The 24,986-nt window shown below is 42.0% G+C and overlaps 1 protein-coding gene across 2 annotated transcripts in view; it reads right to left on the bottom strand.

Annotated features, from left to right (window-relative positions):
* Positions 1-13,894: 13,894 nt before the first annotated feature.
* The window catches only part of GUCY1A1 (guanylate cyclase 1 soluble subunit alpha 1), a 436,773-nt gene continuing 425,681 nt past the window's right edge, over positions 13,895-24,986 (bottom strand). Inside the window, exon 9 of one of the 2 annotated variants that reach the window (XM_085641712.1) lies at positions 13,895-18,202. In XM_085641712.1, the coding sequence (XP_085497838.1) occupies positions 18,007-18,202 (196 nt within the window). In that variant the 3' untranslated portion in view covers positions 13,895-18,006. The remainder of the gene's footprint in view (positions 18,203-24,986) is intronic. The other variant, XM_085641711.1, reaches the window with a different exon arrangement.

Genomic DNA, 24,986 nt, shown 5'->3' with positions numbered 1-24,986 from the left:
CCCATGCAACCACCCATTCGTAGACAGGGATTTGCATCAACTATTTACTCCTCCTCGAAGCAGGCATAAAAATGAGAAAAGCTTTCCTTTCTCAAAACTTTCCCAACTTTGCATCTGTGCTATACTGTACAGCAAACATATAGATTTGGAATAGTGTTAAATGATGTATAAGTACAAAACCTTTGCTAGACATCACAAAGGTACAGCCGTGCAATATGGTGTAAGGGTGTGCGCATGGCGCTATGCTTTATTAATACAACGCTAGCATGGGGATAATTTCCTGCGATAGCCAGCGATAACATTTTTCTCGCTAAGAGCGGCAAGCGATAATTATCGCTGCCGCTTGTTTATATGCCCCTGTGCCCTCTAGTGCAGTGATTTTCTGCCTGATACCATGGAGTGGGGGAGGGGGAAACAAGAACCCCGATTCGCACTCAGAGCCGCTTCTCATCTTTAGCACAGAAAGAAGATTGAAGTGCAGGGAGCTTTCAATCCAATTAGTAACGCCTTGCCCCCTCCCCCTTTGGGTGCATAGTGATTCTCTCCCCACAACACAATGTCCTCACAGGTCCTAGCTGAGCAGTAAAAGAGGTGCCTGTCTATGGCTAGGAAAGAGGTATTGCATCGCAGGAGTGGCCATGCAAAACATAGCTTCAGGGACAGAGTCTACCTCAGAAATGATAACAGCGTATGTGGAGAGCAGCAGATAAACAACACTAAATGTGCGAAAAAACATACTGGTGGCATATGGCATGGCTATGGCCGTGTTGTTTATTTCTTTTATTGAGCATCCTTTAAGGAACTCAAATGCAGTCAGATCAAGGGACAGAGGCACCAGGGGAGTACGATTGGCCAAGGTCAAACAGCTGGGTAAAGTTAAAGCCCCAAGACTGTAATGCAGTACTGCTTGTCTTTTAATGTCAGTTAGTGTTGCAGGACTTCTGGGGTCAGTGTATTCGCTCACCTGTAATCACTGTTTGATGTTGGAGGGTAAGTATTTTTTTAGATTTCAACGTATTTATTAACGTATGTGTTTTAAATGAAGAGAGGTTAAAGTCATCTCAAGAGGCACAAACAGTTCATCTGTTTCATGTGCAAATAATACCATATAATTTAGTATTCCGAGTATAACACTGTAGACTGTAGTTGTGTTAATTTTTACCTTCCTTCCACCCAGAAATAATGAAGCGCTGGACAATTTCTTCAGGTCATTGCCCAATGTCTGAACCTGGATGCAGCCTTTAATGTAATGCTTATAGTATATTTTGGAACCCAACCAAAGAGATCATGAGTTTCCAGATAGTGGCAAGGGTCCTCCTGTCAGGCTGACACGCCGAAACCCTGCAACCCATTGCAGGCAATGAAGGTGCACTATAGGGAGCAATCGGAAGGCTGGAACACCAAGAACTAGCCCACAAAAGTGTGACTTCGGTAGCTGGTAAGATAGCTCACGTGGTTGCGTGCCTGCTGCCCTAAGTCTGTGTGTAAAGAAGCAAGCCACCCACTGGAATCACTGCAGGGATGATTCAGCCTTTCATGTTTCAGACTATAAAGGTTGCAGAAACTTCTCCTTTTGAGCAATCAGTAGGTGGAACACTTGCCTTCTAGAAATCCAGAGCATATTACTACAGCAGTCTTTCAGTTAATGATCAAGCTTCTTTATTGTATGGTATAGATTTTCGACAGCGAATATAGGCTGGTTCCGAGAAAAGTGTGCATTAAAAGTCCATGGGGCATATTCTCAAGGACATATTGCTGTGTTATCGGCACTTAAACTCAGCCAAAGTGGTGATAAATGTATCGCCCCATTCACAAGCTGTTGCTAACAGCCGATATCACCAGTATTCACGCAACAGCAGCCGCAAAAAACATCACCACAGATGACACCGGCAACTAACGCTAATGATATGCAGAGTAGGCGTTCCTGTGCAAAAAGCATTCAGAACATTCTCAACGACCAGCCAGATCAGCGATAAGATGACAAAACAAGCGATAAGGCGCGTTAGCAGCAGGGATTTCACACCTGCTCTTACCTGGTTTCAAGTTCGACGACAACCTGCACCATAAAAGGGAGCCCAGCCCAGAGCCACACCGATAGAACAACAGATGCCATGGAGCTACTGATCATGCAGCACGGACACCCAACAGGGCCACAACACCCACCGCCACCACCCCTAGGAACGCCCCCCTTCAGGTTCCTACCCCAGGCCCCCCCCCCCCGGACAAAGATATTTCACATCAACTTTACGAAATCATGAACAAAACAATTCGCCTGATGTCGCAAAATTTCAACAATTAACATTCATGTGTGGCCAGAAAAAGGAGAATCATTGAATCACCATTGAAATTCCAAATAAAACATCACATTCAAATTTAACTCAAAGCAACTATTTGGAAAAGTCATGGCGGGTCTTCCCTGGACAATCTGTAAGTCACAGCCTGCAAGACAAAATTCAAGATAAGAAGGTGTGACATGCGCTCATCAAAGGACAGAGAGAGAGAGAGAGAGAGAGAGAGAAAGAGACAGGGAGGGAGAGAGAGAGAGAGAGAGAAAGAGAGAGAAAGAGGGGGAGGGAGGGAGAGAGAGAAGGAGAGAGAGGGAGATAGAGAGAAAGACAGAAGGAGAGAGAGAGAGAGATTGTACAAGGAGCGCAAGGCCTCTCGGGCTCTTATCTCATACATGCCAACTGTTGTGTGTGTGTCGCCATTGGTGCACCATAAGCCTAAGGCCTGGCATCAATTGCAGCGCGAAAGCCACATCACATTTCCAAAATGCAAGCAGTAGTCAGACTAACATTAGGAATGAAAGCTCCTTTGTCTCAATACATAAGGTGGAAGGACATCTGCACCTCCAACCTTGGTCCTGAATGCGGCTGGCACTCCCTGAGAGAGATACCATACCAGATGATGACGACTCCCACACCACAAACTGCGCTAATGAAAGACCAACATATCCACATCCCACACACAGAAGTCCCTGCTTGAGGTACTCCTACATTGAATGCCCTTGACACTTACGTACACGACAACCCATACGTCCAACCGTTGCACACACATACTACTCAATTCTCCGAGCTGTGGCCTATCAACCACATAACTGCAGCAGGTCAGAAGAGTGCCGGTTCTACGAGACCCACCAACACAATGGCAGGACACCCCGGGCACATGCACAACCCCCGTCACATGGGACTGTACCGTGCACATATGCTGCATTTGTTGGGAGCACTGCCACTGGCAGTGTTGTGCATCAGTTACAGTCTGAGGTTCCGCCTTGCATACGTCACCTGCACCCAGCCCTGGTTCCACTGTCGATCATGCACATTCGAGTTACCCATGGATGTCTGCCTATCCAACACAACTGTAGCTGAACTGGATTATGACTTGTGTGTGCGCCCCCTGTTGGGCCACGAACAGGAGTGTAACCGTGATACCCGTGCATGGGATGCCTCAATATGTGGCGTATGTGCTGGCAGTTGTGCATGGGAGATTGCACAAGTCCTCGTGTACAGTCACCACATTGAGGCGCTCCCCTATTGGGCTGTGTTAAGAATTGGTGAAACGGCGTGGACGGAGCACATCTGTCTGGACCAGTTAATGGATTGGATCTCCCTCGTGTTCGTTGAACTCGACAATGACGTACTCTTGGAACTGATTGCCCATGAAGCTGCGCTAGCTTTCATGGACGAGTAACTAAGTTCCTGCAGCCATAACTGATTGTAACCAGAGCACAGGTCCCAACACCCTGTTGCATCTTGCAGGAATGGTGACATATCCCACCATAACAGTGGACATGTCTCCATTCGCCTGGATTCGGAATGCATGTGCATGCACCTACGTGCGTTGACACACACCTGTGTAAGGGGGAGGCAGTCCCTTGGGCGGAGCTACACAGCGTCATTTGGCAACGCTCCTAAATCTGACAGACTGCTGGAGGGAGAGTACACACATGGCAATGTAGTGCTACATGTGACCTTGTTGGACCATTTTACCTGCTCACTGTCAGCAGAGCAGACAGTCGGCGCAGGTGGTAATGAGCAGACGCCAAACATCACATAACTCGTCCAGCAAGGCAAGGTGAGCAGAGACCGTTGCCATCCGTAATTATTGTTGTTAATTTTTGCCTCCCCATTCCTTGCACCTCTACATGTTCCTGTGCTGCTTGTTAGTGTCTGAAGCATTGGTCTGCATGTTGTGGCCCTTGTCTTGCCCGTACTGACACACACACGCTAATAAAGTCTTCGCATCTTCACTAGTGTTCAACTGTGATGAGTGTTGATTAGAATAACAAATCGGGAGCCTCAATGAGCATTGTCCGTACACAGGGAGGGACTGACTGACGCATTGCACTTGGGGGTGAGTCCCTATTGACAGCTCCACCTCTGTGAGCCAGACATTGTGGTTGGGATAGTTGCTGGTAGACCTGTGCTCTTACGTGTCTTCAGAAATGTGAGTTTGGTGTCCAACTTCTTGTCATGTGGATCAATGTGATCCATCAAAACAGGCTGTGTCCACACAGTTGAGTGTGAGTAGGTATGCACAGAGATGTTCTGTTGTCACATGTGGTGGGGTACACTACTCCAGGGCTGCTACAGAATTTGACATTTTTACACACAGTCTTATGGACGTGGGGCTACGTTGGGGGGTTGCGAGATTGTTGTTCATGAGCAATGAGGCCACAGCTAGTTCACACCTTCACAGTCATCTAATTGGCTATGCGGGTCAGGCTCAAACATGCGCATTGATGTCATTTCCCAGGGTGTACCTTTTTGTGCAATCAATGTCCCTACATTCATCCATACTGTTATACTTGACTGAACATAGACATGACACATTTGTGTGGTTTGGAATGTTTTATTCACATTCTGTGGAGTGTCGGAGCTGGAGCAGTACATGGCCATGCAAAGCCCACATTACATGGTTGCCCAGTGGAGGGCCAACCAGAGTCCTTTGGGGAAGGACAAGTTACTTGGAAGAGGAGGAGTTCAGTCCGCAGCCTGATTTCTTGTCACTGGTAACCAGAGGAGATATGGCAGTCCATGTCGGGGTCCAGGTGAATGTCGCTGAGTGTTTTGGGGGACAGCGGAAGGTGTTGTTCCAGGGCATGATGCAGAGGGCTGAACCAGGTGGGAACAGGCCATATGGCAGGGATGAATGCTACAACCTCCTTTCTCACACGGTCATTACCGTCCACATCTTACTCCTCTGATATGTCTTCTGTGTCCGGTGTGTCAGGTGTGTGGTTGTGTTATGGCTGCATCACTGTGTGGCACTGACACATCAGGGTGCGGAGGTGTAATGGCCACATCACTGTGTGCCAATGACAAATCAGGGGTGGAGCTGTGTGCGTCAAAGTTCCTGCAGCAGTCACCTGGGACAGGCTCTGTGGCAGCAATGGCAAGATGAGGATCCGCAGGGCATGGAAGATCCCAGCTACATCTCGCTGGTGTTCAGCCGTGGCAGCCATCCTTCCAGCCCGCATCCGCTCCATGTTCTCCATTGTCCTCCGCAGCTGTGCTAACTCTGTGCTGTCCTCGCTGGAGCCTGTCTTGCTAGACAGTTCTTGTATCTGAGTAATGGCTCCAGCGAGGTCAGCCAAGAATTGTTGTAGAGCATGGAACGGACTGGGGGTGTCCGATACGGACTGTAAGTGGTCCCTGATGGGACTTATACACCCACGTATTGCATCCAGTTTGGCAGCCATGAGGTCGAAACCCACCCGCACCTCATCAGCCAGCTCCTTCCAGCAGTCTAACACACGGCATTGGAATTCCATGTGTCTTTCCGTGAGGTTGTCGGAGCCAGCCGTGGTGGTGGGTGCTTCCTTTTGTGTGGTCTGTTCAGGGGGTGGGCTCACCTCGATGCATCTGGGCAGCCTTGCACCTGGAGGTGGGGTGCGGAGGCTGTCCACGAGTCGTTGGAGGGTGTCTGAGCAGATGGCCAGGGGGTCCTCTTCATCATCAGTGAAGAGATGTCTGGTCTGCTCGGCAGGAGGCGTTGATTGTCCCTCTGCAATGTAAAGGGTTGATGCAGGTTAACAGTGTGTTCCATGTATGTTGACGCATTGTACAGGTTTCCAGACAGACAGCATGACAATGTACATTGTGACTGTTTTGGATGAACTGGCTATTTGATGGGAGACAGTGGACATTTCGACTACATGACGAATGTGAGGTTGTACTCGTACATTATCACCTCACAGTTTCCTCCTATGCCAGATGTGATTGGCCAGTTTCGACGCACAAGCGGCACCAGTTGTGTCCTCTGTCCTGTAGTGAAAGTGTTGCACTTTGTACCACATTGTTGTTAATGTTGTGCTGTGATTGCTATGTGTGTGTGCTGCATTGTGGCAGAGTCGCCCCAGCAGCTTTGATTTAGCAGCCCCTTCTCCCTTTGAGGCGGTGTGCCTTTGACTTGTGTGCTTTTACGGTGCTGAGATGTTGGCGACTTGGGTCATTTGTGCTCTTGTGCATTGTTTGTCTGCAGATGTGTTGTTGGCGTCAGGGGTTGTATGTGCAAGTGTATGTGTCAGAGTGTAACCTGCTCCTTTGAGGATGTGATCCACACTGGGCCACCTCAGTGTCGTGTCGTGCACCATGTCATGTATTTTGACTGCAGCCATGCTATCGGTCATGCAGTGTCACTTGCATTGTCAGTGTGGCTCACAGAGCCGCTGCTTTGCTGGATTCAGCACATGTGCATGGGTAGGTTATGGGATTGGTGATAGGGAGGGGAGCCCCTTGGTGCACATAGTGGACGGGGGCCTAGTTGGTGTTTCTATGTGTGCTGCAGTGTGCCAAGGGTATCAGGGACATTTCCCACAATCATTGTGTGTGCGCAGTGTGCTACACATATTTGTGCATGTGTGCCATTGTGTCCATCTCCCCCCGTCCCCCCAGTCCCTGGTCGTTACTCACCCTGTTGCTGTTAGGTCAGGTCATATTGAGCTGTGTCTGGACTCCCAACTCCTTGCACCGTCTCCACACTGATGACTGTGTGTTACCATTTCCTCCAGCTCATCCAGCTCCTCCTGTGGCGCAGGACTCTCACCTCCAGTCGCTGTTGCTGCCTTCCTGTTGGCAGCGAGTTTCTGCTTGTGTTGTTTTTTTCACATCATGCCAGCGCCTCTTGACCTCCTCCATTGACCTCCTCAACACTACGACTGCATTCACGTTGTTCACGATGGACTACCATATTTCCGTTTGTGGTGCTAATGACGCAGTGGAGATGACAAACAGTTGTTGGTAGTGTTCTATCACCTCCGTGACGATGATCTGGTTTTCCTGTGGACTGAACCCCGACTTCCTCTTCCTCTTCTCCTTGCCCTTCCCCGAACACGGGGTTCCTGGATGGTCCTCCGTGGGGCTTGTGGGGTTCGAGTCATCCTCTGCACTCGGTCCGGGTGCGTCCATGGTGCTACGCAGTTTATTTTGGTTTAGGTGTGTTTTTTTTGTTGCTTTTATAGTGCATTTTCCTGCATGTTGCGTGGGAATTGCAGGCCTGTCGCTGATTTTTGTATCGCGATTTGGGGCATCGCAACTTTGTTCGTGTTTCGCATTTTTACAGCGTCACGTTTTATTTTACCGCAGTCAATTGACGCGTTATCGTGGGACTATCGCATGGTACCGCCGTGTTGGGAATGCCACGTCAACACGGTGTTATTTTGGCGCGATAGACTGCGATGTTGAAAGTTGCATTAAGCTAATTTTGCAATGATTATCACATGTTCTTGTGAATATCCCCCTATGAGTATTACAAAGGCTGGGTAAAAACCTTGCACGTAAGAGGAGTGAGGCCAGGTTGAGGGGGAGATTTGACGAACGACCATGAGGGAAAATTAAATAAATAATTAATTTCCCTCATATTTGTTTGTCGAATCCCCCGCTCCAACCGGCCCTACCGCTCTTACCTGCACAGGCCACGGGTGGTAAAAACAAAATACATTATTTAACCTACATGAGGCAATTTAACTTCAAGTCTGAATTATATAAATTAAAAGTGTTATCCTATCATTATTTATTGTGGCACCTCGTCAAGATCCTGATGAGATAGGAGAGAGTGACTATTTTCAGAATATTTTTCACCAGGCTGGTCCATTTTGCTAAGATTCACAAAACTCGCCCGTCTCCTTTCTTCTGCCATTCCAGGAAATCACCTTCAAACCAAAAGTGAAACCCTCCCACCTTCAGACCAAACAGATCCCAAAACCTGTGTGTGATTTAGAGCCAGAGTCCCTGCAATTTCGGTAAGGAAGACCAAAATATGTGTCAGAGTTGAAGAGATTATGAGACATTTCAGTGTTCCTGTGTAATTTCGTGTTTAATATTAAATTAAAGTTCCATGGGCGATCTTAGAACAGTACATAAAGAATGGCTGCATCATGTTGCTAATGGGACACGTGTCATGACTCATGGATATGCATCAGCCGCTGTCTTGAGTAACCTTTTCTTTACAACACTCTTAAATCCATACGCATCCATATACTTGCATATGGGTTGTGATGTCATGACGCATGTATGCGTATGCCTAGTGATGTTCTAGTAACCATTTTGCCATTAGCTAATGCCAATTCAAACAGCCATTGGCAAAACCATTAGCTTAGCCCAATGCAGCAGAGATATATTGGTTTTATTTATGAAAATTGTTACTGACATCATCTTGCAATAACAAAATCAACAGTAATCCTACCTCATTGGCTCAATGAATTAATTTCTTAATTGCATGGTGTCCTTTTCTATATTAAGTGGACGTTCAAAAAAAGTGTCTACCCAATTTCTTTTTGAAATGCTATACACTTTTACGAGTGGTTGGTGTAGCAGTATGAAGATCCAAGCCCAATATCTCTTTCAAAAATGTTCATCAACTTGCATTGTACAAGACATTGAAATCTGTTGGAATAAGTGATTCTTACAAATAAATATATATTTTATAATTAGAGCATTTATTTATAAATGGTTTTCAACTTCAAGGATTTTGGTCAATTTGGTCAAAACTATGAATCAAAGACATGAAAAGTCAAGCTATGCATTTCATGATCAATGGAAGTTAATAGGAATTCAATCTGCAAAAAAGTCGCTGGATATAATAATTTAAATTCTATCACTTATGTTGCAATTAAAGCTCATAAAATGGCGATGTCTCCGATGAGGAGGAAATTTAGAGGGAAACTCGCAAATTTACTTTGAGTGTCAGAGAGATCTGTGAACATAATAAGCCAACGCTTTTGTGGTTTTGTGTAAATTACGCCAACATTTTTAGCAGGCTGAGAGATCATTGTCATGTGAAAGTACAGACATTCTTTCAGCATAATCCTAATTTATTGCATCCATGTCACGCAGTTGTTAGTTGAGGATACGTTATTGATTTGTTTAGCTATTAGAAGTTTACAAACTGCAGACCAACGGCGAAGCGAGGCGGCACATTTTGCAGGGCCGCATCATTTAAAAAACACATGGATGCACTGTATTTACAATAATGCGGTGCACCCGTGTTTAAAATAGCTGCCTAGCACCAACACAGTCACCCTTGCGCCATAGTGCAAGGGCACCTGCTTTGCAGGGAAATGATTGTTTATGTGCAGGAAGCTGTCCCTTACTGCATATAAACAATCAATAAGGGCGATTTGCTACTTCTATGTGTGCCGCATTTTGCAGCACACATAGAAGTAGCATATCACCATTATTTAATCATTGTTTATGTGCTTTGTAAATATAGTGCAGGGCAATGCGCCACTGAAACGTCATAAAAAGTGACGTTCCGGTGGCGCAATCCCATTGTAAATACGCATCTTTGTTTGTGAACCCAACTGTCTGAAGAATTTTCCCACGGCATTCTGGCACTGTTGAAATTAAAATAGATGTGGATTCAGTCTATTGCCCTATGGTATATTTCCATTTCTCTCAAGCAGTTTTCCTCTATTCACTTTAATTTTTCGCAGTATTTACTTTACAACATTAAGAGGGCTGCACAGTTTGCATATAGATAAAGGCACACAAAGGTTTTACACTACTACACATTCCAATTGAAAATAAAAATGACACAACTAAAACAAAACCAATTTCACATTTATTGTAAAAACACAAAAAATGGGAGAATAAGATCCTGTAAGTATAGTGCAAAAAAATCCCAAACAAGAGCCGTATATTTTAATGGTTATAGAATCCTAATCCTTGTGATTATTCTGTGCCATTTATTGTAGAATATGGACATTGGTGATCACATTGCCAAACATAAATGTCATAGCTAATTACAACATACAATTAAATAATACAATAATATGCTACAAAGAGTTCAAGATAGCAATAATCACAATGCCAGGTAGTTTTTATTTTAAAAGGTAAAGTTTAATTTAAAATATAATTAAAATGAATTTTATTAACTGCGTCAAAAATACACAACATTTCAAGTGACATCATTATTAATTCCCAATAGAAGCATACATTTGAAATTAGCAGCATTTAGAATATTGTGTGTGGTTCAGCATGCGCAGGAAGTACCTTAGGGTATTTTGTAACTCGTATATTGTTAAATTGTGTGTTTGGATACAATGTGTCTCAGAGGAAAGTGTTTTCAAACAGAAAGGGTTCAAATTCCAATACAATACTACATGATAGCCATCATTATGATTGATCATTTTTGCTACTGCACTATTTCTTTCCATTTTTTCGCTGATACTGTTGAACAAGTGTCTACTAATCTTGTAAATGTATAGTTATGCTATACAAAAATAATATGAAACTTAACAATACTACACTAAACTAAATAAATTCTCTCAATATACATTCATTGATTAAATATTCCTCAAGGTGTAAGTTGCATGGACGTAATGTTTATTTTTTTAAGCTTGGGCATCAAATACGTTTATGGAGAGGGATTTTTCATCCCCCTCTTACAGAAATGATTAGTGGCCTTACAAATGTTTTTACAGGAGCATAGTTGAAGTCATCAGCACACATTCTACTGCATGGCAAAGTCACAGCTAGTTTGAGACCGATTTACAAACAATTTTGCATATATGAACAAAGCGCAGGAATAAAAAATGATCAAATTCCCAATCCTATTAATCGTGATTTTTCGTCATTCACAAATTTACTACTGAGGAGTGTTTGCCTGAATTAGTCAGTGACCAGCACCAACAGGACAATTCAGTGTACCCACAAGCACAGAAGTTTGTGGTCATTTATGCATCGTTTATAGGCTATTTTTCTCTTTGGAAATCCCCAGAAATGCGCTCCTGTCTAAGAATGAATTGGAGTGCTTCCAGTGCAAGCTTGTAGAGGATACAGAGTATCATCAATAGGAAGACAGATGAGGAGGTTTCTTTATTGGGAAGCAAATTTCCCCATAAGGGAAAAAAGTTAAATTTGCAAGCTTGCATCTGTATCAAATTTATACCTGCCAATGGGATATCCAAATGCATACATTTTACACACCAGTGTACTGAAGCAAATCTGGAGTATATCCTGGGTCCTTGGCGAAGAATACAGAAATCAGTTAAAAATATAGGAGTAACGCATTGTGAATTGAGTCCTTATATATTCACGTCTGATGTCATTTTGTAGTCTTTAAGAAGAATATTTAACAGTGCCTCACCTTAGGAGTCACAGGGGGTAACCTAGTTAGTAAGACAAATCAATAGGGGTGGTATGGTTAATGAATGGTAATTGTTGGATCAAAGAATATGTGCTACATAGTTTAGGCTTAAAGCTTACTTATCTTTTCTAATGTGTGTAATTCAGTTTGTTTTGGACCACCCTGGGCTCGATTCTCAAAGGAGCTGCTGTGAAGGCAAGGAATATTTTCCCTTACAAGAGTTTTCATGTTTGGAGCACATTTAGAACTTTGACGGTATTCAAACAGAATCCCAGATGTAGTCTTGGAAATCAGTGACAGCACTCAAACACAAAGTATTTCTGAATGCACAACTGTACCTATGTGTACAACTATGCAAGTGGAATTTAACTGAAACGTACATTAGCATATTGATTGTCGTGTTACTTTCTCACAGGGAACATGTTCCACATAGACAGGCCCCTAGTCTTACACCACCAAGAGATACAATGTTGTTACTGCCAAATTGCAAACCGAGAATAACCCACCTGTACTTGGGAAGCATAAATGTGCAAGCACTTCCAAAGTGGCAACTACCTAAAATGCCCACAAAACTACTTGTATGTTTTCACCAATTTAAACAGGAGGACCCTTCAAGAAGTGTCACAAACCCACCCCAACAAATGTATTTGCAAATTCATAATTGTCATTATACTGACAAATATCTGTATGTGCAAATCCCATTTGTTAGGGTAAAATGTCACAATTTTATCCTTGCAAATATCTAACTGAGAACACTTGCTCAGTATCTTTTGCCGTGTTAATTTATTGAGAAAAATTCGATCAAATTTTCATATTAGACTTAAAACATTTATGAAGGACAAGTAGTATTCTTTAATATATGTAACATAATGATACCAGTCTTAAAGGAAAATGTGGCATTCGTTCTTGAGGAACTTAGAGACGTGTGAGGCAAATAAATATTTTTGAATTTCTTTAAGAAGCCTTCTTAATAGCAGTATTAATGATACATCCTCAGTGGTGTAAACTGGAGATATAACTTCCATTCTTTATGTCCTGATCTTGTAGATGAATGTTCAAGACTTATTCCAGAAATGTATTCCCACTATTAAAAGGCCATGATCACAGAGAGTACTCCTAATTACTAGCCTTGCTTGAGACATGACCCAGTAGATTTCTCAGTGAAGCCCACCAAGAGGATCAATTACTCATTCAGGATTACAAGAGTTATTATCCAAAACAAAAAGGGGCTGGTTTGCAAGGAGTTCTTATGGGAAAAACGTCAGGTATCGTTTTTCAAGAGCCCTCAAGCAACTACCATTTACACATGGAGCATTTCCATCGGGGAAAATGTTTACAAAAGAAAATGTAACATAACATTTGTTTTTAATAGAGTCTTGCTTACATCTGTGGGTGTTCCCTCTATGTTTTTACCCTGGAAACATATTTTTCACCTACTCTTGACAGATGTAAGCCTGTGTGTGTTTTAAAGGTTGAAAACATCTGCAAGGGATATGTCATACCCCCATAACTAGTGTGTGTGGGTGTTAACATACCTTTGTAGGTAAAACCTCTCAAAAGCAGCCACAATGCTGCCACTGGCTCTAAAATTGCAAATAGAGACATTTCTTCACACAAGTACAACGATTTTGGGCCTAGAGCTCAATGTGCCACAGAACTGAAGCTCCACCTTTGTGATGAGGCCACGCAAGGTCAAATGCCAAAATAGGCCTGAGGTGCACGTCTTCTCATTCAGAAGAGATCAGGTCTAGCTGGACTATTCCTCTTGTGATGGCACCACTGCTAATGAAGATATTGCAGATGATTTTTGTAGAAGGAGTGTGAGCAAAAAGACAATCAACTGCAATGTGGTATAGGGTTGTGAACAGTGGCTGCATTTATTCCAACCATCACTTAATGCTATAACATATAACTCTTGCTGTCTCTCACTTTTGAAACCCAAGTACTCTGGGGTTACTTGAATTCAAGTTCAGCAGGGAAAAGCCTCACAGATGCGACAGGACCAATTCTGATTTCCATACTATTTCTGCCCTTATTTAGTAGCACGGTGAGCAAAACATGATGGTTTGGAATGAGGCCCAGAGTAACTATCACATTACCTGAGCTTAATTCAAATATTCCACCAACCAGTTTGATTTTCTCTGTACAATACTAAACTCACCATGGTTCACCAAACCAACTGCTCAGCTTGCCTCATTTTCCAACTCCTGCAATATTCAATATTGTATTAAGATAAGCAGAGAGGTCAAAGTCATTCTGATCTAAGAGGGGACAGTACATTCTAAATGATGGTCGAGAGGCCAAATTGGCATTCTTTATTGTATAAACATGAGTTATTCAGCTGCAGTTCAGCAGACTTTGCAGTTTTCTGGTAATAAACCTTAAATGAAAATTCACACCAAAATTGCACTCAAAGTCACATCAACTACAAAAATGTATCATGCCACCAAAACAAGAAACTCAGAATAGTCTGTAAAGAAGCTATGGTTGTATGTGTTTCTAGTTTTAAAGATACTTAAACTTTCTCCATAAAGTTGTTTTGCAAGAATGTTAAATCAATTGTGGTGATTGCTATTTATGTGAAAAAATTGCGTAATGCTATTTTTTGCCAGAATCACATAAATCACTTGCTTCCCTTTTTTGCCCTTCACCCGAATTCCATTTTCCTGCTGAATTACTCATCATTTTTTCTTTCCTCTTTTCTTTCGTTATGTTCCCTCACTAAGCCGGTTCTGCCTTCTTCTTCCTAAACTATTTTTCTTCTGTATTCCTTTCCTACACTTCTGCATATTCCTTAGTATCTGGTTGTCTATACAACTAGTACCTCTACATCTACTAATTCCCTAATTTGGTTTTTAAAATTCCTTGCAAAATCCATGCACCTCTACCACAACATATGTACTAGTACATCAACTGTTACCAATACTCGACTATTGCCTTCATATTAGTACCTTTACCACGCCCTATACCTTAGCACCCCTTAATCTACATACCATTATAACGTTTTCCCTGATTCTACTCATCTAAATCTACCTGCACGTATATGCTAAGATTTTTAACTCTACCTCTTCCCTAGAACTTATAACCCATTGCTACTCTACTACCGGCATCATACTGATACCCTAATGTGTATACTCTTGTCCATACCCTATTGTCACAGTACCTTGCCTTCTTTCTTATTCCTGGCCATTTTATTCAAATGTACATTCTTCTGTCTTTATTTGCCCCCCCCCCCATATGCTACAATTTCTGGAAGCTTTATCTACCTGTGTTAGCCAGGCTGATCTTATCAATTTTGCTCACCTCATAAACCAGAGAGAGCCAAGCCTAAAAAGCTTGGGAAAATCGAAGTCTATCCTTCAAACTGAAAGCTGCCCAGGAATAAAGCCATGGATTGACTTTGAGAGGAGAAACACATACTTGCTCTTGATTCTAAGAAGGCATAATTCCATGTAAAATTCACCATGTTTTCCAGTGAAATTCCATGGAGAATGTGCTTGTGCTCGGCACTGTACCTAACGTTTTCATATTCTTCAAGTTTCAGTCTTGTAAATTACTACGTTCATCTCTAATTGTTAGGCCTATTCTGGCTCCCCTAGTATGTTTCTTCATATACTAATACTCTAGGGACTACTATATCACCTTCAGCCTACAAGCCATTCCCTGCATGACTCCAGGGACAAGGCACTATGCTGCAGAGCATCTCATCAACCAGTGCATTATGCATATCACTATGAGGCTGATATGAAGCCCAGGCCCAGAATATAACTTTGAAACAGCAACCAAACCTGCTTACAAGAAGACAGGAAAGGGGGATTCCGTGAGTTGCCTTCATTTTTATAGGGCTCATCAGGGTAAGGGTTGGGCTGTTCTGTCAATACACGTTCCTGTCTTAGGTTTAGAATTCACATATTTGTTTAAAAAGAGAACCAAGGAAAGAGACAAGAAGATAAAGCTCAGTACTGCACTTCAATAACCTCATGATATAAGCTGAAGCATTGCTAAACTGTATGTCTTAATTCCTCTTCATAATGGCATTTTCAATGCAGATCATTCCAACGAGCCTGCAGAGACGTATCTGTCATCCTTAAGAGCAATTAGAAATGCAGTATGAAGGAAGACAAAAACCACTAATCTCTTGGAGGTTTATAAATTGCCTATTCATTAAATAACTAATAACCATTTCATTTTGATTCCTTCTAACAGCACAAACTCAAATATTTGAGCACATTATTGCATTTTTTTTTTTACCAGGAACAGAAGCAATTTAAGTGGGCCCTCACTAATGCACTGATATTTTGTGGAATAAACTATGCAAGTTTTACAGACAGAAATATGTTTTACACATGATCAACTGATTCCGAAAAGCAGAAAAATAAACAGTGCTCACAGGACATCTTATATTTTTAGGTCCATATTGCTGTAGCCCATAAATACCCCACATTTTTCATTTAAGCTGTCAAAAACAATCCACTCTCCTTTTCTTGGTGACTCCCTCTCACTTATTGAATAGTGACAGAATTTGAAATAGTCTCACAATAAATCCTGAAATCAGTTTACAATTCACCACTGCTTCAAGACCTTCTAACAAAACTTTTTCTTTTCTAAACTCAATCTTTTCTAGTTTACATAGATTGTCTTGTAATTGAAAGCTACTCATCACATTACTTACCATTCTCACAAACACTTTCTACATCTCTTTGCAATATTGTAATTTTGTACCATAAATCTTTAAATTCTCCAAGACATCTTATCTTCTGACATAAAAATACTTCTACCTTTATTGAAAACCATCTTCACTTCTGAATAATTTCAGCAATTAACATCCCTGAACTAGCTTTATGATATTAGATCACTTAATGGAAAAATAACTGTCTATTTAACTTCTTGATTTGCAACGCCTCTCGCATCCTTCACCACCACTATGAATCAGGTAGCTGGCCCTGGTGCAGCACTATTGGTGGTTTGGAAACACCTTCTGCCCTTCAGAGATGTTGCTTCTATAGTTTTAGAAATCCACCTCTTTCATTCGATACAACTCTCAATGCCACATTCTATTCCATTGTTTTAGTATACTTGAGCTGATTCCAGAAGCGATTTAATTCAAGCAGATCTAATTTCCAGATTCAACCAACTCATGATTGGTGAGTTAAGTGGTGTGCTGAGTATGGCTCTTCTTTAGACTAAACATGGGACTGCTCAGAGAGCTCGTGGAGGACACAGGTATGTCCGAAGAACAGCTCATAGTGGGCACCCTATTATGACAATATCTTGTCAACAGGTGACGCATTTCATCAGAGAAGCTCTCTATGTACCTCATTCATGTGTTTCTAATACTAACCCTATCCAAAAAACAATTATTCTTATTTCCGCTGATTCCTCTCATTTCTCTGTCTTTTCTCTTTTGTCTTCTTGTGGCAGGCCAAATTCTTACCACCAAAGGATCATTTTACTGTCTGTTTAACCAATTTAATGTAAAATATGTGTGGGCTATTTATCCCTACCCCAATCTACTTCTTCCCATTAGCCTTTACTTTTCTAATCATATTATAATTATTAGTTAAGCTAGTCGTAGATATTGAAGGTAGATATTGAGTTCTTTATTTCAGTTTTTATTGTTGAAGAGGCATGATTGTTGTACCCATTACCTGCTTATACATTCTCTCAAGTTTGCCTTATCAATTAGGCCAAGCTACCAAGTGTGAACATAAATTACCTTTGTTGAAACCTATCTGTTTATCTTTGCGGGGCAGAATTTTGGCTCAATGCCCAGAATTCTGCTTTCTTACAGGTGGATTCAACAATGTATTGAGATGGCAATGAGCAACCAAATGTATTTTGGTGCAAAACCCCAAAATAAATGAATGATCCTGTGCAAGAAGCTCATGTTATTTATAGATGCTACTGACTGGGACATCTGGGCAAGAGCACTGTCCTGAATTAATCTTAGGCGTTTTAAGGTTTTGTGCCATAAATGCCCAGGCTGATACTTATTTAACCATAACCTGTAATATGTTAGGTTTTAGCAAAATTACACAAAATATTCTAATTATTTGTACATAAAAGGGCATACGTATGTGCATGCAGAAATGTTGAAATATTCATATTTTAAGGGTCATGTGTTTAAAATACAACATACAGCTATATAATCAGTAATTCACAAACAATTATACTGTAGGAAAAGCGTACTATGTGCTGCAGAGTATTACGTCACATGTTTGCATTACCTGCAATAAGTATTTTCTTTTGTTAAGTAGTTGGTGTTACACCGCCTGGCATTTGAGTAGTGGCATTGGGTATCTGTTGTTTCCTTTTCACGGAGTGCATTAAAGTGCTTTCATATATACGGTTAAACCTTCTTTATACATGTAAAAAATAGGTTTTTACAAAGTTGCATTTGACAATGCAAAATAACATCTATCCCTTTGATTTGCCAAAGAAATTAGCATTTGCAGCATCAAAACTTTTCGTTTGGAAGCAAATCTTTGAATTTTTTCCCTGATGGTAAGCATCTAGAAAGTAACAGATTCCAGGAATGTCACTAGGGAAGTCTGGTGGTAACTCTTCTCTGGAGCGAGGTGTAAACTGGAATCCTTGGAAGTCTTTGAGTAGTCTGTAAAGAAATGAAAAAGAGCTATTGGAACAGGATTTAATATTAAACTACTGTTCTATACTTTAACACTTCATTTGTAAACATGCAGGATGGTGAGAAAAACTAAATCCTTGTTTGAACCATGTATTTGGTCAAAGTGTGAATATTTTGAACACGAATTAGCCGGCAGAGAATTGTTTTTCACACACATAAATCTTTTTCAACCAAAAAAATTTCATGTACCAAAAACCCGTTGAAATGAATAGCTTTCAGTTTGCATCCCGATATATCCATATTCCACAGAGAATAAAAAAGAGAACTATAATATATAAGCCAATGTGCAACTTATGCAACTGTGATTCTTAACTTGATAATGAAATTCAAATGAAAAACGTTTTACCTGGTAAATCAAAATTTTTGTTTATGAGTTCAGAAGAAATGTACTAACAGTTTAATCTTCTGTAAATCCTTTCAAATCAAGATAAATCTTTTTCAAACTCAAATGCCCAAAGATAATTTATTACTTCATCTGCACTGTTTGGGTTTTGATCGTGGCAAAGGTTTTGGTAAAGCAAAACAGAGCTACATTATGGGCATCTGGGAAAGCAGACCATATTTCATGCATAATTTCCAGGCCATACAAAATGTGGCATAAGAATGGGTTCATGTTTTGGTAAAAAGACAGTATCCCATATTTTCCAAACTACTTTCGGTTCACGTAACCAGCACAACTGACTTTGCCTCACCATAAAGTGCTTCATCAACTCATCATGGGTAGTAAGTAGGAGGGGTGGGCGGAATTTGCACAGTCGCGCTACGCAAATCCCCGCGAAATGGTAAAAAATCTCTGCGAGCACGCAAAAGTTCAGTGAACATGCGGAATTGCTTGTTCCGCCCGTTCGCGATGCTTTTTTCTTGTTCGCGAACGCTGTTCGCGTGCTTGGGGAGAAATATCTCGCGAACATGCATTTTGCAAGCGCGAACAAGCAAAAAATTCTGCGAAGCCGCGGATCGCAGAATTTTTGGCAATTCCGCGTTCTCCGTGGAACGCAAAATTACCAAATTCCGCAAATTCCGCAAGCAGAACGGAATTTACCACCCAGGCCTAGGTAAGTGCTAAGAAAATTAAATTACAATATTATACAATCGCACAGCTTACCAGATATAGCTATATGCTTTCTACGGAGCAATGCTTCAGATTCATATGAAAAAAAATATATAGCATAATAATTGATTCGGTTTATATATAAGCCGCTGTGTAAATGAAAGAACACAAGATAATACCACATCAGCTTTAAACCATCTCATGTTAGATAAGTGTTGTCCCATTAACTTGCACAGGGGGATGACAAACATATGGTGTGGAGGGTTACATAGAAACAAGTGATCTTTACCTTAATCAGAACTAAGGCAGCATTATTACATTTAAGTGCCATTATGAGCAGAATTATAATTACTGTTTCAAAATTAAGAGACTACATGTGGACTAGGAAATGAGTTCCAGGAGTCCTATGGCTCTTTACAAAAAATGTAAAAATATTTGTGCAGCTTTACATTTCCACCTCAGCTGTATTTTGAGTTTGTTTTTTTAATCTACAAGATTTTTCAGACGTAAGCCAGAAATGTTGTGCCTGGCAGAAGTTTCCATCTGGAAATGTTACATGACATTCTGTGAGGTTGTATTCCCCTGTGGTGAACTCCACATAGCATAAAATTCTGCATGGCATGGGGAAGGGGGGAATTGGCATTCATGCACACTTTTTTCCTTCTTTTTCACGGAAACTTTTGGCCTTCCTCTACTCCCACACCAAATGTGGGGGGGTGTCATTCCCCTGCCCATCTTGGAAAAGGAATTACTCCATACTTTGGCTGGAGTAAATATCTGACCTTTTCCAGGATGAGAAAGGGTCAAATTGCACTTTGAAAATGTCCATAAATGTATATGTTTGAGGTTGTTCCAAAACGTCCAAGAGTAGCCTGCCTTGGAACACCCTTTTCTGTTCGCTTGAGTGTGATTTACAACTTTGGTGAAGAAATCTGAAGATGTAAACAAATTCGCACCTACCAGGCATTGTTTTGTGAATTCCTGGCAGGTGTAAATGGAGGTATTTTTCACAGTAAATGTATGTTTATGGGCAAAACATCATTTGGCTATGTCACTGTGTGATCAAATTACCAGCCTGTTACTTTACTCTACACCTGATCCCTGTACCCACAAAATCAATCAGCAATTGTGGAACTCAGCACTGTCACCCATTGGGTGCGAGGTCTCTGTTGAAAAGCTAGGTCTTGAGGAAACCATGAGAAGAGGGAAGAAACGCCATTGGGAACTTCAACTGACTCATACGCATGAGGCCCAATGCCCTGGGTGTTCCCTTGATAAGTTTGGAACTAATCATTATGGGGGGGAAGATTGTGTGGGCTTACTGGAGTGGGAAACTATGGGGTGTGTTAGTTAGAAGATTTGTATATTGACGGAGTGATATAATCATTTGAGGAAATCTCTGCCACTTTTGAGATCCCTAAAGGGCAATATTTAGAGCCGCAAGTACATAGTGCTTGTCAAATATTGTGTACTACGATGGGGTTGTATGAAGGCAGTAATGTGTCTTTATCGGGCAATAAGTAGTGATATGTTAACCCCTTTTGTTGGTCTAAGAAAAAAGTGGGAGAATCTGGCACATCCAACACCAGAGTTGGAATGGTGTAAAATTCTTGGAAATTCATACATTGTAAATAGAAATTTAAGATTTAAAATGATATATTTTTTTCTACTTGCATAGAGCATATCTAACTCCGGTAAAAATATCTTGAAGTTATCAGACAAATGTGACCTGCAAGATATGTGTTGAAGAGGATGCAGAAATGTTATGGTCATGCACATTATTAGTGGAATACTGGAGGGAAGTAATATTTTGTATAAATGAGATAACAAAGAGATTATTTGTCCTATGGTCTGTCTGGTGGGGGGATTTCCAAGAACTACAAAGTGTAAAAATACTACAGGATTTATTGACTTAGCTTTGGTACTTGCAAGACATGAAATAACTATGAACTGGAAGGCACCCAGGGCCCCCAGTATAGCAAAATGGAAAGTGGAGTTGGTTTGTTGGGCGGGTTATGAGAGTGAAGTATTCTATAGTGATGTGAGGAAAGGAAGAAGATCAAATGAAAATGTTTGTGCATGGGATCATTTACTAGATTCCTTTAAAGATTTAGAAAAAAGTGATGATTCTGGGATAGAAAATGGATAAAAATTAAATTTGCTAAATAAATATGTGTTGTATACATACTGTAAAGGGGAATGGACTTAAGGGAGGGTTGTGGTATGGGGGTAAGTTGTTTAATATTGTTATGCATATCTTATTATAAATGCTAAAACAAATTGTTTACAAAACAAAAGAGGGAAGAAATGAGCTTAACAAGTCAAAACAGAAGGCAGAAAAACGAGCAAGCAGAAAAACCAAAACAGAGAGCAATAAAACTAGCAGAAAATGCAAAACAGAGCAGAAGAGAGCAAACCAGAGGGCTGAAAAATTAGCAGAAAAGGCCAAATACAGGGCAGAAAAAGTCAAAACAGAGTACATTAAATAGGTCCTGGAGGGAGGTTGGGGCCATAGGTGGTAGGAGGAGGAAAATGGCAGGAGGAGGGAAATGGCAGGAAGAGGGAAGAAACAAGCAGAAAAAAGCAAAACAGAGGGCAGAAAAATGAGCAGAAAGGGCAAAATGGAGCAGAAGAGGGCAAAACGGAAGGCAGAACAATGAGCACAAAATAAAAAACAGAGCAAGAAACGAGCAGAGGAGGCAAAACAGAGGGCAGCATGTATGGCAAAAGGGAGGGCAGAAAAATGAGCAGAAAAAAACGTCAGAGCAAGAAACGAGCAGAGGAGGCAAAACAGAGGGCAGCAGGTATACAGGAAGCAGATGGTAGCATACTGTGGGCAAGCTGGACAGGAGAACTGTTACATGGGGAGCTGACACAAGGACCTGCTCAATGGGGTCGCTCTGCGGCCTCCGTTAAGTAGGTCTTGGAGGGAGGTGGGGCCTTGGGTGGTGGGAGGAGGAAAATGGCAGGAGGAGGGTAATGGCAGGAAGAGGGACGGAACAAGCAGAAAAAGGCAAATCAGAGGGCAGAAAAACAAGCAGAAAAGGCAAAAAAAGAGTAGAAGAAGGCAAAACAGAGGGTAGAAAAAACGAAGTAGAAGAAGGCAAAACAGAGGGTAGAAAAAATGCGGAGAAAAGGAAAAACAGAGCACAGAAAAACAAGCAGAAAAGGTAAAACAAAGAAGAAGAGGGCAAAACAGAGGACAGAAAAACAAGCAGGAAAGGCAAAACAGAGGGCCGAAAAACGAGCAGAAAAGCAAAGTAAAGCAAGAAACAAGCAGAGAAGGCACAAACATTGGGTAGCAGGTAGACAGGCAGCAGAGGGTAGCAGAGTGTAGGCAAGCTGGACAGGAGAACTGTCACAGGGGGAGATAGCATGAAGACAGAATACATGCTTGGCTTCTTTGCTCCCAGATTCCATTGCTCATGTCCTTCAGCTATGTGCATAGGAACTTGGGGACAGCTTATAGCCTCTGACAATGGCCAGCATCAAGCCCCTATGCCTCCTGGAGCTGAAGTTTGGTGATGTGCAGTATTAATTGGGAGCAGGAAGTAGCCTGCAGTGGCATGCAGCACCTGGCCCACATGACAACTGAGTTTAAGACCTGACTCCTGGCCATGCTTATCCATCTTGACTTTAGGTCCAGCAATGTACAGCCTTCAACTGTTCTCAACAAGATCTGGGCACAACCCGTGGCATCTTACCACACCCTGTGTCTTGTCTCTGTGACTACAACCCGTTGCATGTAGCATTCCAAGGACCATTATGAACTTCCATAACACATTCCATCCTTGCCAAAGGCTTTGGTGTACCATGACAAATTCCTCTCAACCTTGCCAAAAGGAAAGGGACGAACATGTTACCCCATTCCAAATCTCCCATGGGTTCCATGGAGGGTTCTGACTGCACCCTTCAAATTCTCTCCAAACCTTGCCCAATAGTCTACAAGAGTTGAATCAACTCTCCCCAAACAATTTCCAAACCCCACTGTCTTACAAATGGGGTGGGTGGAACTTAGCCAACTTCATCAACTCCCAAAGGACTAGGAAAGGGTTTCAGGATACCTATATCAATTTTTAAAATCACATCTCAGGCCTAACTTTCACAGCCTTAACAATAACTTAGAAGGAAACGCATTTCTCCCACTTATACGCAAATGATCGGAGCATAAAATTTCCTGATATAGGACACTGGCACAGCTGACAGGCATCTTGTCTCTAGAGAAAAGTGATATAAGGCTGTTTTCAGTTAATTCTGGTGTGTTATCCTGAAATATATGTCAGGAGAAGGACAGCCAAAAGAGTTGTTATCTGCTCCAGTGTCCCTTTCACAATAGACAGTGCAGAACCTCTAGTACATCTACAGCCGTACGACTGTTGTCAACAACAATGTGCTAAATGATCTTTCTGCTATTACTATTGAGAATGTGACATTCTACTGATGCTAACTGTGGTAGAACAAAGGCCAGTGAAGCTGACTGTCTCCTTGAGACAAGCAATAATCACCCTTATGCATCAAGCCAAAATCCAGTCGGTAAAATACCGATTCGTTAATAGCTCCCGGTATCGCGTGAAAAATACCCAATCCCAATGCATGAACCCAAAACCCGAGCAAATAACGAATCGCTAAATAAATAACCTCGAACATACCGAATCGCTAATACCCAAAATGCTAATTTACCGATTCGCTATATACCGAATTAGCAATTACCGAAATCACTATTAGCTCCCGGAAATTGCCAATAGCAAATAACGAATCGCACCCCAATGCAACAAAACTCGCTAATAACGAAAATCCCAAAAATCGCTATTTTGCTAGAGCTAAATAAGGGGAATCAAAACCTGGAGGTAAAGTTACAAAAAAAAAAAAAGATGAGGATAAATTCTTCCTACATGTGCAAATGATTGAGGCAATCACTAAACCCTTAAATGTGGCCCAGGAGACCCTGTTGGCTCCCACAAAATGGCTGCCCTCTACGTGCTTGCAAGGAGGATGCGGATCAATGCAGCAGGACAGCGCAGGAGAAGGGTCCAGGAGCGAGTGTTCAGACTGCGCATAACCTTGCTCGGCCAGAATGAGGACGAGGTGTACCAGAAGTATCGCCTCAATCGCGCTATGATCATGCGCCTGATTGCAGACCTGGAACCATTACTGCAGCACCAGACACACAGGACAAATGCTATCCCTGCGCACGTTCAGGTCCTATGCAGCCTGCACCTACTGGCCTCAGGGAGTTTCCAGGGGGTAATTGCGGTTGCCGGAGGTGTTTCGCAAAGCGCACTGTCACGCTTCTTCAAGAAATTCCTAGATGCCATGCTGACAATGCTCCACACACACATCAGCTTCCCCACAACCCCACAGCAGTTGGACCGCACCAAACAGGCATTCTACCAGGTGGCACAATTTCCACATGTGATTGGATGCATCGACTGCACGCATATCCCCATATGTCCTCCGTCAGCAAATGAGTACCTATTCAGGAACCGCAAGTCATACCACTCGATCAACGTGCAGGTTGTGTGCGATGCCAACAACATCATAACGGACCTAGTGGCACAATTCCCAGGGAGCACACACGACTCATACATCTTCTGCAACAGTGGAATGCACAGGCGACTACTCAATGGAGAATTTGGAGAGGGACTCCTGTTAGGTACGTAGAACTACGCTTCCCCACACCAACACCACACATGTATGTAC

Source organism: Triturus cristatus, chromosome 2_2, assembly GCF_964204655.1.
Source record: "Triturus cristatus chromosome 2_2, aTriCri1.1, whole genome shotgun sequence".
Taxonomy (NCBI): Eukaryota; Metazoa; Chordata; class Amphibia; order Caudata; family Salamandridae; genus Triturus; species Triturus cristatus.
The sequence above is the reverse complement of the archived record's forward strand: the minus strand, read 5'-3'. Positions and strand labels throughout refer to the sequence as shown.